This window comes from Pezoporus wallicus, unplaced genomic scaffold (assembly GCF_028554395.1).
Source record: "Pezoporus wallicus isolate ANWC-B61680 ecotype Strahan unplaced genomic scaffold, APGP_CSIRO_Pwel_v1 scaffold_6362, whole genome shotgun sequence".
Lineage (NCBI taxonomy): Eukaryota > Metazoa > Chordata > Aves > Psittaciformes > Psittacidae > Pezoporus > Pezoporus wallicus.
Window position 1 is genome coordinate 10,607,309 of NW_026637663.1, and position 19,557 is coordinate 10,626,865.

Below are 19,557 nucleotides of genomic sequence, written 5' to 3' on the forward strand. Positions count from 1 at the left end.
ACAGCACTGATAACACCGATGTTTTCAGTTGTTGCCAAGTCATGTTTCCTCTGACCAAGGACTTTCTGAGTCTCTTGCTCTGCCAGGGAGGAGGGGAAGTCGAGAGGAAGCAGAGACAGGACACCTGACCCAAACTAGCCAAAGAGGTATTCCATACCACAGCACATCATGCCCAGTATAGAAACTGGGGGCAGGTACCCAGAAGGGCTAGATCACTGCTTGGGTTGGGCTGGGTATTGGTCGGCAGGTGGTGAACAGTTGTATTCTCTTCCCTTGTTACTTAACCCTTATCATTATTATTATTGGTGGTAGCAGTAGTGATCTGTGCTATACCTTAGTTACTGGACTGTTCTTATCTCAACCTGTGGGAGTTATATCCTTTTGATTCTCCTCCCCATCCCTCTGGGAGCAGGGGGGAGGGGGAGTGAACGAGTGGCTGCATGGTTCTGAGTTACCAGCTGGGATTAAACCATGACAGCCTGCCTGTTCATAGCACAATGCAGTGCCATCACTCATACTGAGAAGTATCACAAACACCCTCAGGTTAGGTAGCTGCAGTCCCTCACTAGATTTGGCCTACAATGTCAGACTAACATGCTCTTTCATTGCACAGGGAAGATGTAATATTGCAAGGTTCTTTAATATTGCAGTCTAGGGCATGCAAAAAAAATAAAAATCCCATGGCTTCAGGATGAACAGAGCTTTTAGGTTTAGAAAAATGATGTTATTATTCTGTATAACTAGTTACTTGAAGAGGTCATAAGGACTGAAATAAATATCTGAAATAAAGCCATCTCTTCGAGGCTTTAAATCAACAGTCTTACTAAATACACATTAAGGGAATGATCAAGCAAAGTTCAAAGTAGTTCAGACTAAGCCTAATCTGGCTATAGGTACTCACACTCATATTCTGAAGCAACAAGGAACTCCCATAATTAAAACAAAATCTTGTGACAAACGCAGCTACAGAACAGGAAATACCTGTGAAGAGTTAGCCATGCTTTTCAAGATTCTATAAATTACCCCATATACTAAACAGCCAATTGAAGTGATCAAGAAAACCACTTCATCGTTTTCCAGCAAAAGAAATACCAGCATTACCACTTCTGATATGTGCTGATGTGCATTAAAACTCAATTCTTCCACCCCCAGGCACTTGCGTGATGTCTCAGACAGACAGGAAGTATGCACATGGTTTCATATCTGCTTAGAGCTCAACTTACTTATCATAATACTAATTTTAAAAATACACTGTATACCACTCAGCAACAATCTGTTCACTTCTTTAGTTTAAAAAGCTCAACTGTTGCAGTCAGTCTCCACTTCCTCTCAACAAATTATCTAGGCCAAAGCTGGCTGCCTTGTCCTCATATTCATTGCTCTGAAATCCTGCAATCTTGTGGCTATTACAGCGTTGGGATTTTTAGCCTCAAAGGCATCCCATTATAATGGATTAGAATTTCATAATGCATTTTTCTTAGTAATTACAAAAAAACCTGCTAACATAGCTTGTAGTTAATACAGTTGCTTATTAGATTTCTGAAACTGCAATATTCATAATGGTTTATCTGTTAAAAGGAACAGATGGAATAGCCCTTTAATTAAACATGGTAGGGGGAGAACAAAAACGGGGGATATTTAAAGAAAAAGGAGTATGATTTTCAGTGACAAATTACTAACATACACAATTTCTGTGGTATTCACAACGTAAAATACATAACTACCTAAGATTCAAGATATGAATGTCCTGATAAACTGTATGAGTTGACAAAATAAATGACAAGCAGCAGAGCATCGTAACAGCCTTGAATGCCACAGAACCAATAGGAAACCACTAAAAACGTAAGTGGCTTGAAGACCTAACTGGTAAAAAAATAACTATATGGCTTCTTCATGCTAGAAATCTAATCTAACAGAACTGTTCTGAACAAAAGTTACATTAATTTATTTGTTGTTTTGTTTTGTTTTTTTTTTTCCCAGTAACTTTGAATGATCACCAGGATGTAGTTTTGATCATTATGCAAATATTAGAAAACCAGTCTACTTAAAAGGGCTGGATCAATTCAGTCCTTTATGAATAAAGCCAGGAATGCTAGGATAAACATTCTAAGATATCTGTCTACCTGCAGTAAATAAAAAAATGCAGCCATCAAAAATAAATCAAATAAAATGGGTTTTAACAATCAAACATGGTTACAGACAGTACCTATTGCAGCAATAGTTCTTAATTTCTGGAACTGTGGGTGGTGTGTAGGAGGGGGAGGTATGTGCTGCTACAGTAACACCAACAACAGTTAAATTGATAGTGTCTTCTTTCAGGTTTCTTTTGTGAGTTGAATTAACAAGTCTCAGATATAAAAGGGGAAGGCCTTGGCCCTCCAAACTCTAATCTACATGAATGATGCCTCTCCCTGACCATCCTCCCTTTTGTAACAGTTCTGGTATGCCTTTAATTAAAGGCTAAAGCAATTCAACAAATAGCTATTTGGTTTTGTTACTTTTGCTAAAATAGTTCCCTCCACTTTAGTGAGATGAGTCATTTCACTGTAAGATCAAACACCAGAGTTAAAGTAGAAGAGGAGAAATCAACTGGTAAACTAGCAGTCTGCCTCAAACTACGACATGAAGTAGCACTCCATAATAATTGCTTAGAATTTGTAAGGTTATTGCAAAAAAAATATAGAAATTTCAAAAACTAGAAAATAGCCCTCTTCCCTACCATAGCATTTTCTGTATTTACCTTTTCATTGCACTAGATTTCTAACTTTTCTTTTTCGAAATACTAAAAATTGAATGTATGAAGCCCCTAGCTGGATGAGGAAGATGACGTTTATACCATGCTACTCTATTTATCTATTTATTTAACTAGATAAGCTAAGCATCTCCTCTTCAAATGATCCTTTAAACTGGGTTTCATCCCTGAACACGAGTCAGAGATCTGGCCATTTAAACAAACAGCTTTCAGCCCAACATCTCCACTAAGTCCCTGAAGTGGCTTTAAACTGGCTAAAAGCACTTCAGCACTGGAGTATATGCAAGGTCAAATGCAAGTTTGCATTCAAAGTCTAATCTACTTGGATAGCACTCAAAAAAGCAGTTTATGTGAAGTTTCATATCTGCCGCACAGTATTTGCAAACAAAGCAGGTATTAGCTTTTCCAGTGATTTTTTTTTTTTTTTACAGATTAAAAGAAATAATGATTCAACTGACCATTCTGTAGGAACAGACTGAATTTTGATGTTTATAGGAAACTAACAAAACACCATTACCACTGCATAACAGAACCAAACAAAATATTTTTGTTCATCTGTTTTTGTAAAATAAGTCCAATCTTAAACTGAAAATTAATTTCAAGATTGATTTAAATAATTCCAATTTTCCCACAAAACAGAAAATTGGTTTAATTCAATTTATACATGGGAGCAGTCCTGTCAAAAATAGTATGTCTGGTTTAACCTTCCAGCAAGTGTAATGACTGGCCTACAGAGAACTTGTACCAAGATGATGGCTGAGTTTTGAAACAATCTTTAAAAGGCCTTCAAGGAACAGAAAGCTACAGTAGGACAAGAAAGCTCTCCAGACCATATAGCTGGGACAAGCAAGATTCCTCAGAACAAGTCACTGCTTTGTAAAGGAAAAGATAAACCTAAAATCCATTAAGCTTAACAGCAATGGCAGACTAAAGTGCATTGGATCCAGAAAACCCGAGTTTCACGTTCCATCCATAATGGCAAAGAGATCAAAACATGAGAAGACATATTCTTTCAACAGTCTCATACTCTTGTGTGGATTTAACTCTGGAAGTCCATTAGTACTGTTTGACACAGCACATGCACTCTAAGACACACTCCAGTTACTGAAATATGACTATGCAGACTTCCCTCCCTATTCACAGAGCCTGACACAGCTACTAAAAAAGTTCAACTGAAGGAAGGCTTAATATTGCTAAAGATTATTTCAGTCAATTGCACCTCTGGCTTCTAGTTTCTTCAGCAAAATTCAGACTTCGTGGAGATAGTCATCTAAGTCCCCATTTCAACTATATTATGTTAAAAGCATATAGCAAAGGTATCCTACCTACAGAAAAAAAGTTCTGTTCTCTCCACCAATTTTGCTTTTGCTTTTCCAAACAGGCTGTTTTCATCTCAGATAAAGTGTATTGTCAGATTCACCAAGATCCAAACACAAGAAACAGCCTGAGCAGTCAAACAGGCACTTGAGAACAGTCAAAACAGGCTCTCTCCTTCACTATCCAGGGACTGGCTCTGTTGAACTGTTCTCAAATTTCTTCCCTGGCTTCAGCAGATTTAGCATACACAGACCAACAGTCTTTCTTCCTTTCTATCTCAGTGCCAGAAATAACTTTTAAGATTCACATTTTGCAAACCAGCCAAACTCAAACATTTTTTTCATTTGTTTTGGGGTTTAGACTATCTTTGAATTTAACTAGAGATACACTAATCCCCACACTTTTCCCTAGGTTTTCGTGTAAGAAAATCCTTATTTGGAACATTTTCGCAAATCTTCACTCTCGGTCTAAACTAACCTTTTACTCCTAGTCAGTAACCTGCTATTCTTCAGTCTCCAGGGGAAAACGTTACCCAAGAGCTAGCAAAACACACCTCATTTGGATAAAATAACTAATACATTAAGACTGCACTATCTTGGCTTAAAAATAGTTAGCTCTTATATTTGGCTTTCCTGGAATTCCCTATGCCACAGTTCTGCGTTTGAAAAAGCTAATTGAATAAAACTGGAGCAAAATTCAAAGGCAAGCTAGCCAAAAAACTGAGCCTTTTAAAGAACTGCAGGTAATTTCTAGATACTAAAATATGTATGTGTTTGGGGCTGTATATAAATAGATGTCACCCTGACCACTATTACTTTTGCAGTATAAATTTTGGAAAGTAGAGATCAGAAGTGTTATGCTTTATGGGTGTATCTGTACTGGTCTGTTTACAATGCATTTTCCTTAATACATTCTAGATACATTTTTCAGTGCCCTGTGTGTTTTTTCCTTTTACACTTATATATTGATTTTTTTCTCCAAGCTTCCTATGAAGAGGATTCTTCTAATAAACAGTTACTTAACAATACACTAGTTAAGATACAAATATGCAAAACATTAGTAGTAACTTAGTCTAGCAGAGGCTATCTTTTTATGGCATCTGAAGTAGTCTTGCCACCCTTGTACTGCACGTCCTACTACAATATACATCTGCATAGTATTTTTCTTTATCAAAAGATAATACATCTCTCAGTACAGTCAATTCTTCCGGTGTGCATCCCAATAAAAAAGGGGGGAAGGGAAGAATTTAAGGTATCTACTACTATTATGTGGGCAAAGCAAGGGGGAATATATATACACAAATAAATATGATTACAAAAGGACAGTTGTATTAGACAAAGCTTTTCAATGTACTGATTTTCCTACAAATTCTAGTGGAGCTGTAGTTCTCTGAATAATGAACAGACCTACCAACAAGCTTGCTTGGCTTAATTATATCCTCAAATCTCCTTAGAAGCAAGATACAGAACCAACAGCACTGCATTAGACACTTAGAAGACAGATTTTTTTTAGTCAGGCATGTGCAAGATTAAAAAGAAGTGAAGTATTAGCATGACTACACACGTACTTGCATTATGTACTGAAACAGATTCAAGTTAAGTTTAATCTCCCACTACAATAAAATGGTTGGTTAAGACTATAGAAAGCTCCCAGTTCAAAAGAGCAGACAGTAGATCAGTTAAGATTGTATCTATGTAATCCACACAACCCATTATCTGAGCCTAGAATAAAAAAAGAAAGGACATTCTTTTCTGCTGAATCTACTGGTGTTTTCTTACTTGCATCTATTGGGCCACTGTTGACATACATCTACGACCTTGCAGAGAGTATAGATGCCTGAACTAAGCTAGACACTGGGTAGCAAGGACCGCACAAAAATTAGTACAGTAATACCTGAAAAAATTACCACAAATCATAACTCATACTGACAAGCAGACTACTTCCATACTGGCACAGGTATCTCTGCAGAAGATTACACTGTAAACTTCCCAAGAGAAGCAGCAAGCAAGTGAACCTGAAGTTATCCCAACAAAAGGCGCAACGTTGCTTTCCCAAATCATAGCACAAGGCAACCCATACCTCAAATCAACTCCTGGTTGAGCTACTGTGGCTGAAATCAAACTTGAAGAACCTTGCTGTGGCAGAATATTCTACTGATAAAACTTTGTTTTCACTAACATAATTTCTTCCAGAAAAACACAGACAATTATTTTTCAGCGTACTTTTCTTTCACACACACAGTTCCTCAAACTGTTAAGTAAGTTGTAACTTCTCCCCCCCTTCCCTCCCCCTAAACTGTGATAAATCAACAGTTGATCTGCATATCTCACCTTTCCCCATATTAGCAGAAAGAAATACCAGGACTACATCTGAAGGAAGACACAGTTAATCCAGTACAATTTTACATGGGGCAGTGGGGGGGAAGTTATGACCGAAATCTTAAGTTCATAATTATTCCATGAGCTAGTTTTATAGGTTTCTTAACTTGCAGGAACATAATTGATAGCTTGCGGAAACCTAACAAATACAAGCACACATACAAACTCCTCTCCCATCTCAGTGCATTTTCTGAGAATACTATTGACTAAACATTCCTGCATGGTCAGTAGCAAGGGTATAACAGGAAATTTCTCTTTTTTATCCCACTACACAACAGCATTCACCTTCCAGAGTTCTCTAGCTAACTTAGGAGTTCAGTATTTAAACTTTAGGTTTGTGAAAGGAATCTTGGGGGAAAAAAAAGCTAAATATAATCAATATGGCAAAAATCCAAAGCAGAGACACAAGTTTTTCCTGTTCAACAAAGTTCTATTTGAAAACTTTTGCAAGGATTTTCCATCAGAAGACACCCACAGCAAACCAAGAATGCAAAAATTAAAAGTAATACAGATATTTAAAACAGAGAAATTAGCAGTTGAAGACAAGTTTAAGAGGAGATTTGTCAAATGCTGTATAACTATGAATAGTTTTAACATATTTTAGATGTGCGCTACACAGGAAGTAAAAGTGTTACTATAGTACTCTAGGGAATGAGAACATTATAAAAGCAGCTACTATTCAGCAAGGTTGCCTTTCAAAAGTTAAGGGATCTGAACCACTTGTTTCATACCTTTTATCCAATTTAACTACCCGGAATGATTCAGTTCCTTTGGCTACTCACTGCTGCACCTGTTTCCAAAACATCTTCAGCTGGCTTAGCCTGTGACTAATGGCAGCCATTTCCAGGGAGGGGCTATTTAAGGAAAGATCCTTGCTCTGATTCCACAAAACTCCTCAAATATTCAAGAACAGAAAGTAAAATTTTTGAAGTTGCATACATCACACAAGACTCTTTTTGCTACTTTCAAGTGTGCTGAAGCTACTCTGTAAAGCCCAGAGTTTTTTCTTAAAAGACTTCAAACCTCTTATGCTAAATCATTATTTTTTAGCCTCTTTTCAAAAAGTAACATTTAGGATTACTAAAGTGAAAGAGAAAATGTCTATCCAAGTTTTATGTGGTAGTTTTCTGTACATCAACAATTCTACAGCTACTTTCCGCTTGAAACGCCCTTCTGTTCTCAAAAGTTCAACAAAAGGCATCCCAAGAGGTCTTCCATGCCCAAGACAATGCAGCATTCTGACAATGACTGTCAATACAGTATCAGCATCTCTGTCAAGTCAGCAGGTTACAGTATCAACTACATGTCAATGAAATTCTCATTTGTTATATTTTTATGAGCAACATTTTTTATCCCTAAGCCTTACAGAGAAATTCTGAAATGCACAGCTTAAAGAATAAACCTACTCTTCCAATACTACTGCATGACGAATCAGCTCATTGTAATATTTACTTTCACAGAAACATTGTGCACCACCACTGCTGGAAGCAGAATACCCAGCTGAAGAGTTCACACTGGCCCTTCTAAGCAATTCATGTATGCCCACATACTTGTTCGAGTACTTGGCTGGAATGTCATTTCAGTGGGCACAAAAGCTGTATTAAGAGAAACTCCCAGACAAAAGAAAAGATGTTGCTGTTCCTTTCAGACTAAGGAATTTTCATGTAAACACAGTGCAGCCCGAGCAAGTGCAGTAAAGGTATACAGCTACAGCAATAAGAAAAGTTCTGGAACTGTATCTGGGTATGTCTAGAATCAAGCACCTGAAGTTTACCATTTTCTTTCTCTTTTTTTATTTTTATTTTAAACATATATATTTTCATGAATATCATAAAAGATTATTTGCTTCCTCAAGATTTCAATTAAGTAACTACAATAAACACAACTAGAGAAACTTGATCAGGCCAGCTCAAGTATTTTTATTCCACATAATAGATGCAATGCTTGATATTTATTGTCAGACCATAATTAAGATTTTATTACACCATTTCAAATGTTCAGTTATGTGCTGTCGTACAAGTTATTCGAGTCAGACACATGTAGGATTGTTCTCTATTTTAATGCAACATAAAGTATAATTTTCCTGAACTGAAATCAGTGCTACTGAAGAGATATAAATAAAAACATTCCACTCATTTAAAGCTGACCTATTAGCACTCGCGTTGCTATCCAGCTGCTACCGATGCCGTGTACATTAGCAGAGAAAAAAGTCTGTCACAGCGGGACATACATCTATCTCTATCATTGATACACTATTATTACGCTGCCACTGAAAGAGAATTTTTCTTGCAATACAGAATGTAACGAAAGCAACTAATTCACTTTATTTGCCTCTAACAACCTGAATCACTCTACATTAGTAAGTGCACATATATACTCTCTATTATCCAGGAAAAGTCAATGTGCAAGAGATTTATTTTAATACAGTGAAATACATTTAACTTATCAATCCACACGTTTTGACTAGCATCAGGCAAAGTCAACTGAAATCAGAATATTAGCTTAATACCCAAAGAAGGTTACCAACAAAGGAAAACTGAATTACCACAGATAGACACCTCACGTGCATATTAATACTTTCTGGAGCTTAATATTGCATTATTCCAGGGAACACAGTCAAAATAGCAGCCTCAGCAGCCCAATTCCAAAATGGATAAAGAATGGTAGAATATATTTGCAGTGTGACTCTGTGCAGGCTCCAGCCCTTGTATCCAGCTGTCCATCATGAGATGACACCAACTTTTGTACTACTTGATTTTTAGGACTGTAAAACCTGCACTAGTCCTCCTTAAGTAAAGGAATGAATCCAAGCTCTAATGTCTTTTACGTTGTCCAACAATGCAGGAAAATAGGCACAAAAATTCTCAAAGAAGACAAAGACACTGCACAGTTACCCACATGATGTTCTATGGATAAAGCATGTGGATTGTCATTGTAAAGTTCTGGAAGAGCACCTCAGAATAAATCTGCATTCACAAAATGGAAATGACAAAGTTGAATGATTGTCTCCATTTTTATCTCTGTTCCAGGCAGCAAGGTATTGGTACATATCATACTCTAATTTTTAAACTACAGTGCAGTCTTAATTATGCTGAAGTACTTCACCATCTCCCTTGATGCACATCTAGCATGACAATTTGCTAAAGACATTAAAGTGAAAATTTATGAAGTTATTACTGTGTGTTAAAAAAAACTTTTATATTTATGGAAGCACAAAGATTAAGAATTACATATATTTTATTTCTAAGTTTAGTGATGTAATTTGAGGTAACATTCATTTAATATTACAGAAACATACATCTTTCAATATGTAGGGCAGCAAAGTAAGTTAAAAAGTGAAAATACATATTCCATTAGAAATTCCTGAATTCTGAAATGCTGGTATAAATAACATGTACTCATTTCCAAAATGTCTCAACACCAAGTTATTTCTCACAGAAAAAGAAGTTACATTAACCTAAGTGTCACGGCATTAACAAAAAGATTAAGCTAACACTCTTAAACATTCATTCAGGATATTGAAAAGTCTATCTTTCATCATTATAAATTAAAGCATTATTTGCAATCTAAAAAGAATGTATTTTCCATTTATCTTTAAGAAAACATGATGTGGACTATTTTAAATGTACAAATAAGATTTAGCATTTGCAACCTGCTGCTGAGAGGATAGCTGAAAATCTGAAGGAAGAATTCACAGTGGATCAGGTTGCCCTGCCAAAAACTGAAACACTTTTTTTTTTTTTCAGATCAGAAGAGAATGTGAACAAACGAAAAATACTTCCTATTACATTATTTATTACCAGGTGAAAAGATACAATTTGTTCTGAATTTTGCTTAAGTCAAATCCCATTTCCTTGACCTTAAAAGGATGGTGTAAACAATTAAGAATAGCAAGTTTGAAGGGCATCTTAGAGGGAAAGGATCCCACACAAATGAGAGCCCCAGTTATTGGAAAGGAAGATAAACGTCATCCAAATTTCTGCATTAAGTTTATGACAATAAGCAGAAAACATCATATACACCCTAACTTTACCTTCTACAACTGGCATTAACTCCTGATTGTCACTGGCTCTCCACTAATCCACCCACAAATATGTGGGCCTACTTAACATACAAAGAATCAAAAGTTTGACTTCTATTCCCTTTGAATTCCTTATCAAAGTAATAGTATTGTATCCAACTGTTTTAATTTGGAATACACAAAGCACAATTGCTTAATTCTTCTTCCCACTGGTAAAAATACCTAATGTCAGAATGTATTAATTTAAGCATTAGTTACATAAAGATTGTCACCTTTACAGGATAGAAATCTAGTTTTTTTTTTTTTTCCTGCAGAAAACTGTAATACTGTTTTTCTACCCTGGGGGAAAACAGACGTTATTATTAATTGTATTCTTTCCAAGTATTGAATAAGAAGTTGGAGGAGGTAGGGAAGCAAAGCTTATGTTGGCCTCCATAGAAAACATTTAAAACACTTTGTTTTTTGTGTCGAGTGCCATCTCTTATTTAAAACTTCATCTTTTGAACTTCAAATAAATGTTTATCACATCAAAAATTAAATTTTATTCTTCACCTTCAAGGAACAGCATCAATTACACTTGATGTTTTCATTCAACACCTTCTAAAAAACATGGATTTCAAATCTGTAGAGAAGTACAGTGTTTTAGCTAGTAAGTGAGCCTAGAAAAACCTCTATGGCAATTTCAGGTGTAGACAGTTTACCGAATGTTTAGCCTAATGACTGCAAACTGCTAACTTGGCAGAGAGATGGGGAGGAACGTGTGTTCACAAGCAGTTTAAACCAATCTAAATAAGTTCTGTGCACTTGTGCTTTCCTCTCCTTCCTTCCTCTGCCCCAACAGCAGGGATCAGCCAGGTCAGAGACTAGGTGCAACTGTAGAGTATATGTATCTGTTGTTAATTTCAGTTTGATTCAGTCCACCCTGTGACCACACAAATGGACTGCTGGCAAACAACAGCAAGAATAAACAGCCATGAGTGGAAGAAGACAAGGCTGTATTCTTCCACGATCATAAAAGCTTAATTTGACAAACTACTTATGAAACCAAATCCTTTGCTATAGGTTGTTGTGGGACAAAGCAACAGATTGAACAATGAGAAGAACAGCAAACTCACTCTTCTGCCCAGGAACAGTGTTATTTACCAGTTAATCCAACCTGGATGATCTGCTCTGCAACACAGCCCTTTAGAAGTTTGCATTCACACTCAGCTTAAATGACAGCTGAGGAAGGCTGTCTCTGAATAGCATACTCCTTAAAGGGTCTACAAATGTCACCATCAAAGACTACGTAATTTAGGAGTTCTGGATGCTTAAAGGTGTTTTCTCTGGCATACTGACTACCCTCTTCACTCCAGAGCATGTATGGGCTCAAAGACAACAGGAGGGGAGAGCAAGTAACTCCAGGTTAACTACTAAAGATGACTACTGCTTTTGCTCACAGTAAGGAAAATGCCTTCTCATAATTTGGTACTACAATGTTTCTGATTAGCTCGTAAGAGAAATCTTCTTCATAGTGCTCCCCACAGGTTCAGCAAAACCCAAAATAGTACTCCACATTCAATTAATGAATGTACACTCACTCAAGAAGTCACTGTCACACAGCAGTCGAACATAATGCAGGCAGGTCACCTCAGTCCTAGTTTTCTGCAGGTAACTCAGCAACACCCTCCACCGCCCTTGCTCTGACACTCTCACAGCTGCTGCTCCAGAGCTTGCTTACAAACACTTCTTGCTAAACAGGTCATGACTGCTTCATACAGTGCCTTCCAAGCCAAAACAAACAGAAAGAAAAAAAAAACCACAACACAATAGTGGTCTATTGAATTTCCTCCCTGGTTCAAACAAATCTTCAGAAGGAGAATAGATGTCTTGTCAAGTACAGAATATCAAAGTGGTTTGCTGTGTTTTTCATACTTGAATTCCCTGAAATATCCTCTCATCTGGTCACCCCATGTTAGCAAAAAAAAACAGGAAACAAACAAAACCCCTAACCACCCACAGTTACAATTTCCCATCAAAACCTTTTAAAAGAACTATTCTAACACTTATTAAATCACCAGCATTTAGCTTATGTATAGGGCTACAGAATTTTCCCTAGTTCCTTGGAGGCCTCTTGAAATCTTCTAGGACTCTTTAAAAATCCTTTCCATGCGCACACAAATATTCAGCGAGTGGAAGTAAGCAGAGTAACTGGACAATGCTGGAAGTGCTACATAGAAAAGGCAGAAAAGAAGTATTTGCTACTGAAGCATGTCAGCTAAAAAGCAAGCAGCAATACATACAAGCCCTGACATACCAACACTTCTCAACTGTGACCTGAATCATATTTAAGGCAAAATCTGTTCAAGAACTGTGTTTATTCAGATTTGTACATTTCTGTAAAAAAAAGCTGAAGTGCCTATTATAGTAAGTAGAACTGCAGAGAACCTACTACTTTGTTTCATGGCAAGTTAACTGCTTTCAAGTACAAACTGATAAATAATCTAGCATTTGGATGGCTCTAGCATTAGGATACCACAAGTATTTAAGCTCTAGACTTTTCCTATAAAATGTTACCTTTTTCAAGTAAGGAAAAATTCCCTTTATTTTTATCCTTCAGCCTATTATAAAAGCCTATGTTTGTAAGAAAAATGTGTGTATCTCTAGGATTTAAACAACATTTTGAAACCACGATGTAACAACAAATCATTCACAGTATCATTTCTACCTTTCTCAGTTAGCCTTTCTTTTTTCTCAGTTTACATGACCAGCAAAGCATTCAGATAAAGTATTTAACAGTGACTGTGAACTTTCATACCTCAAAACCATTGTATTTTGTTTTGAAAGACTTCTCAGCTACAATGCAAAATTCCTTTGCAAACACCAGGCGCACAATGCGTACCACAGCATGCTTCTGCACTATATGCACACAATACAAAGCAAACTGAATAACCATCTCAAAGTGTTCTAGCAAATATACGCATATTCATTATTCTGTCTACTAACATTTTTCTTAGACAGTGTCCTGACACAGTAGTCATACTGTGGTGAGACTTCATCCAAAAATCCTTCACCAACTTTGAAGATAACAATACAGGCAACTTAACTTTTCTAATGCTCAGTTTATTACATCTACTCAGTCCAACACAGCCTTTTTTGCAACAGATGGTCTAATTAACTTTGAGTCCATATCAACACACTGAACTACTTAACAGTCACCTACTGAACATGCAGATTTAAGTTCAAGACTTCCATGTTGCTTAGCCACTTGGTAAAATACACTAAGATGGGCATTTAAGAAGTGCAACCAACCAATTTCAAACTAACATAGATTATTCCAATATGACTTGTAATCTCTTGGTGCAAGTGGTGTTTGCTTTCTTTTCTACATAATCACGCAAGCATGAGGAAGTCAATAACTGCCTCTGATCGCTTGTTCAAACTGAAACATCAGGACAGAATTCAAGAAAATAATTTTTCATAATACAAAAATAAATTACAGGGGAAAACCACCTCTTAAGACTTACTTGTTCTGCTACCAGCAATGAAACTACGCTAATGGTACTATTCCTTTATAATTGTCCATTTCTGCTGCAATTCAAACAGTTAACCAGAGAGTGAAAGGTCACTACATTCCATGACTGGTTTCCAGCCTGCCTAAGAGCAACAGGACTTTCAGTTGACTTGTGCTCAGAGTTGGAAATCAGTGACTGAAAAGTTTACTGCCACACTGGCAGAGAATATGAGAAACAGACTGATGGGCTTAAAAGGAAAGCAGTTACAGAATCAGTGTGCACCGGTGATGTCTGCAGATAGCTAGAGAGGTCACTGGGAAAGACTAATGAAACCAAAATTCAGGATGAAGTAAAACCAAAAAGAAAAGTCCATCATAAACTGTATACATGGCTTCCTTCATTTGTTAGTGTGGCGGCTTTGAACAAGCACTTGGGAATATCCAGGGCTACCACACAAAGGTTATCTATGACCATTAAATATTTCATATTTTACAGACTTAAAACATTTAATATGCAAGTAGCATCAAAACATGTAAACGATCATTTCAGATCACTTAATTCACATTGCATTGCTCTAGCTTCTGGGACATCCACTCTTTTTTGTCTCCAGCCAGCAGTGAACTTTTAACTACAGTGGACATATTTCCCTCATTCACATATTTAAATATCAAGTGATATTTAAATGTTGCGATACATATTAAAAATCTCATGAGCATTTACAACAGTTCAAATCACTGGTGAAACTGAGATTATGTTCGTTTCTTTCTTTAGAAACAGCAACTCTGCTTTCCTGTAGTTTATTTCCTGACTTTGGAAAAAAAAATAGAAACAAACTATAATAATGGTTTTATATATATTGCTGCCTACTTAATAGGTTGTAATCTGATGGCACACAATTAGTTTTTAAATAATCAGATTCTTCCTGCTTCTGAAGCATACTTAATGCAAAAAGATCTTACGCAGAAAGTGCCCAAGTTGAACAAAAAAAGCTTCACTACAACATACAAACTGTCCTAGCCATTACCTATACACCTGTATTAATTATTATCAGAGGAAATTAACAAAGGAGAAAGCCCAATTTAGTAGAACGTAACAATAACAAGCACAATTATGTGAAGGCGTGAATACTTCTTGTCAGGCATATTTCAAGACTGCCTTCAAGTGGCTTTTGCAGTCCATGGGAGGACTACTTAACAGTCTAAAGTTACTAGTTTATACAAAGGACTTTATTTAACTGGATTAAGTTGGGTTACTGCAGGGAGGACAACTACACCAACAGCTCTGGAGGTAGTAATTTCTCAGCAGGCAACCCACCTCTCTTGTCTCAGAGGGTTCCAAAATGCAAGAGCATGAGTGACTTGCAGCCTTCTCTCAATACGACTTGGTGCTCTTCCTAAATGTACCTCACTGTGTTTTACAAAGAATGAGAAACATTCCCTCTGTACTACACAGATGGGAAAAATGAGTCAGTAAAGCTAAACAAGTTACTCAAGCTTACCCAAAGAGACAAAGATACTGACAAGGAACCCAGTGCTCTATGCACCAGAATACACAACCCTCTGCACCTCAGAGAATGACCAAGGCATAAATCAAAACAGAGGCCTCAATCGTGCAGTCAGCAGCAAGTCTGTAGTCAGCAGACTCAAAGTAAGATTAGGCCTTAAAGCATTAAATCCTTTACATGCTGAAATGTCCTTGAGGCATATTCCTCCAATAACTTACAAAATAAATGCACATAAGTATACAGTCGTATTTAAGCAGTATATTGATTAGTACAGTTAATGTTACCTTGTGGTGATATGAACAGACACCCAGCTGTTCTTTTAAGCACTCTACCTTACCACTTCTTATTGAACCATCTTGTATCCTTTTAAGCTTAGAAAATAAATTAGAAATTTAAGACAGACAAAGCACAGTATTACTCCTAAAATCTTAAAAATCAGTCTTGGTTAGACTGTTGAATCTTAGAAATTTCTGTTGAGCTACAATTCTGTTAAAAAGTTTCACTGTAATAACTAAAGCTTTGACGTAGTGACTTACAGATTAACCTCACTTAGCATTAAAGGGCACATTAAATAAAGGTACTGGGAGTTATCTCAAGCATATGCAAGTTTAACACAACACACACACACAAACTGCAAAAACTGCAGACTTAAACGTAGCATTTGAACACCCTGGCAGAATTAGTCCAGGTTTACAAAATAAATAAAAATGCAACAATAGCACAAACCTTACGAAAGAATAAATAAGCTGGGAGCTGTTCCCTAAATATGGCTCTCTTAACAGGTTTCTGTGTTTGCTCCTTTAAATTTAAGCATTTGCTATACCTTCAGTTCAGCCCAAAGAGGGGCTCTATCACTATTTCACAGAACACTCTGCATCCCATTTGTGATCCAATATCCTCATCCTCCCAACTGCCTATGTACATATTTATATGGCTCTATAAGTACAGTATCTGAACCCAATCTCTATGGTAACTTCAAGATTTGTTTACATGGAAAAAGAATATTAGAAATGTATGTAAATTTAGCTGTCATTTAAATAAATGTTTTTCCTTCTGGGGGAAAAAAAGCTCCTTATGCTGCCTCCTATTTCTCTTTGCTTCCATCTCCTGCATCCCCACCCGGCAATGAGCCACGTTTGGAAAGCTCCTTATCATACTACTTCAACAACCTGTTGTTGTAAATTCATAACTAGTTTACTTTTAATGAGAAAGACGGGCAGTAACTTAGATCTTAACACTTGTTAAAGAAAGATCATAGAGAAGGGAATTTAAAACCTGATTTTTTTAAAGATACTGTCATTAAGTCACCAGAGTAAAAAACAAAAACATGCCAGACCTTTAACAGCTATACCAAAAGACTTAGCTTGCTGCTCAGCAACTCAGATCAATCTAGAAATTAAAACAGCCTGTATCATTTCCAGCACTGAATATAATACTAGGTACACATTTTACATAACACTCATTCACAGATATTAGGCACCACTCTGATAGTGCAAGACCCTCCATACAGACTGCTCTTTTTATTAATAACAAAGAGATGATGCATTACACATTTGTAATAGTTCTTTTTTAATAAGATTTACAGTTTTTTTTTAAATGAGATTTACTGCTGCCCAGCAGGATCAGGAGCTGAATTACAAGGGGGTCATGATAATATAACTGGCAGTTTGAGCAAGACATGTCAGCAAAATGATAAAACCTAACAAACCCAGTTGTTAAAAACTACTTTTTGGTACACGGATATCTGCTATGCACAGAAGAGATCATTCTGTTCCACTGATACAATCTTTTTTTTTACAAAACTTGCATAATATATTGGAAAATAAATAGTCTAGAAAGGTCTAAGATAAGAAAAATGAGCACCAATGAAGTATGTGAATTCTACACAGCACTGAAAAGAAAACTGGAACCTGTTTGAAAATCTTTCTGGACCTTACAGCAATCATTCCACTGCAAAGAATCTCTTACATGCACCCTCCCTGATCATACCGAGATTATTCATTCAACAAAACTCCTACTAAAGAACAGAAAGTAAGTAAATCTACCAGTTACCCTCTATTAAGTAAACACGGTTGTATAGGAAGCATTCCGCCTTCCTTGCCCCCTGCAACGGTACTTTCTCAAGCTGGGTGACTGTCCTCTGCTCCTCCATAAAGCAAGCTCAGCCCAGGCAGCCATGTCCTTATTCTCCTACAAACAATGTTTCTGAAGGAGAACAACCCCCGCTCAGCGAACTTAGGAGTTTCTCTCGGCATAACGCGATGAAGCAAAGCCTGCCCCACCGGCAGCAAACGAGCTAAGGCACCAAATGCAGCAGTGGGGACGAAGCAGCCCGCAGTCCGGATCTGCAGCAGAGCCTCGCCTCGCACCGGGGTCGGGACAGATGGACTGACAGATAGGACAGCATTTGATCGTGCAACCCTCCCTTCTTTGCCCTCCCAGCCACACAAGCGACTGTTTTACCTTCATGATGAGCTCAGGCTGCTGTAAAAACCTCGACAGGAGCTGAGCGGCAGAGGCTGGACCTGGAATTTAAAACAAAGCGCTAAGGCACCCCACCAGCCGCTCGCACCGGGGGGGGGGGGGCGGGAGGGGAGGCAGTGATCGGGGTGGGGGCTCCGGACTCCTCCCGAAACTCCCCTTTTCCTTCCCCGGATGCCCCCTTTCTCCCCAGTTAACCCCCTCCCCTCCTTCCTCGGCCACTGCTTCCCCTCCGGCTCCCACACACCGCGGCTTCCCCTACACTCGCAGCCATTGACGCCATTTCTGTCAGAGGAGGAGAAACTTGCCACAACAACAACCCACCCCCAGCCACCCCGGCCGCCGCGGGGGGAGGGCGCGGTGGCAAGACGCATCCTCGGCTGCCTCCCCGGGGCGCTGCGGCCCCTCCCCAGGCACCCAGCGGCAGGAGGGGACCCGCGGGGGTCCCAGCCTTGGGGATCCCCCCTCCCCACTTTACCGCGGGAGCCGGAGAGAGGAAGGGAGGCTCTTCCTCCATTGTACGAGGAAGAGTGTCTGTATGCGCAGCGGGAGAGCGGGGTGTCGATAGCAGCCCCCCCCCCGACACACACACGCACGCTTTTGTAGGGGCTGCGGCTCCGGATCGCGGCGGCTCCTCCTCCCCCTTCTCCCCCCCCCCCCCCCCCCCCCCCTCCCCCCCAAATAAAGGAAAGCGCTGACTCCGCGGCAGGAGTTTCAGTAGCAACAGCCGCAACTCCCCGGCTCGGCGCAGCGGGTCCGGGCGGGGGGAGGGCGGGAGGCGGCGGAGAGGAAGAAAAGAAGGGAGCGGGGACGGGGAAGGAGGGGGGCGGAGAGAAAGGGGCCCGACCTGCTCGGCGGGGACACGGAACGTGTGTGTGTGGAGGAGGGGGCTCCGTCCCCTCCCGGCGGAGACTGCTGAAGAAGCCGCCGGCCCCTCCCGCACGCAGGCGGCAGCCGATCCCCCTCCCCCCCGCGCCCGCCGCTGGGTGTTTGCGGGGGGAGAAGGAGGATCGGCGAGTCCCGCCGCAGTCTCGCTACGAGGAGAAAAACAACCGTCCCCCTCCCCCCCGCGCGTACGCCCCGCCGCCGCCGCCGCCTGGCCCCGAGTCCCCCCGCCCCGGAGCTCCGCGCCACCTCCCCACCCTCCGCCGGTAGGGCCGGGGGGGGGTGGGGGGCTCCTTCCCCGGCTCCGCGCCGTTACCTTTGTTCCGCGGCGCCCGCCCGCCCGCTACTCCCCCGACCCGGGGCCGGGGGGAGAGAAGGGAACGGGGCGAAGCTTCCTCTCAGCTCCGGGGCTCCTCGGCCCCTGGCTCAACGCTCCAGCAGCGGCTCTGCTCGCGGCGGGACCGATCCGTCCTGCGCGGACCCGACGGCGGCGGCGGTGACTGCTCGGCTCTGAGCCGTGCTGTCGCCGCCTGGCGTGGGGGCCTAAGAGAAGCCGGTCTTTCTCCCCGCCCCGCTTTCGCGGGGACGGGCGGCAAGGGCGAGCCTGTCTGAGGCGGGGAGGGGGAAGGGAAGTGGGTCCCGCGGCCGCTCTGCCTAGGAGGGGTTGGCGGGCTGCCCGGGAAGGGGGCCGGCGGCCTCCGTTGGTGCTGGGCGGCGCCGGCGGG

The 19,557-nt window shown here is 39.9% G+C and overlaps 1 protein-coding gene across 6 annotated transcripts in view; it reads right to left on the reverse strand.

Moving 5' to 3' along the window:
• ARID4B (AT-rich interaction domain 4B) overlaps positions 1–19,286 on the reverse strand; it is an 84,525-nt gene extending 65,239 nt beyond the window's left edge. For 3 of the 6 annotated variants that reach the window (XM_057407069.1, XM_057407072.1, XM_057407068.1), the window contains exons 1-2: positions 18,195–18,336; positions 17,930–17,991 (exon numbers count right to left, since the gene is read on the reverse strand). In XM_057407069.1, coding sequence (XP_057263052.1) covers positions 17,930–17,991; positions 18,195–18,321 — 189 coding nt within the window. In that variant the 5' untranslated portion in view covers positions 18,322–18,336. Of the gene's footprint in view, positions 1–17,929; positions 17,992–18,194; positions 18,337–18,425; positions 18,513–18,794; positions 18,977–19,148 lie in introns of those variants that run through there. The other 3 variants (XM_057407070.1, XM_057407073.1, XM_057407071.1) reach the window with 3 other exon arrangements.
• Between the last annotated feature and the right edge of the window lie 271 nt (positions 19,287–19,557).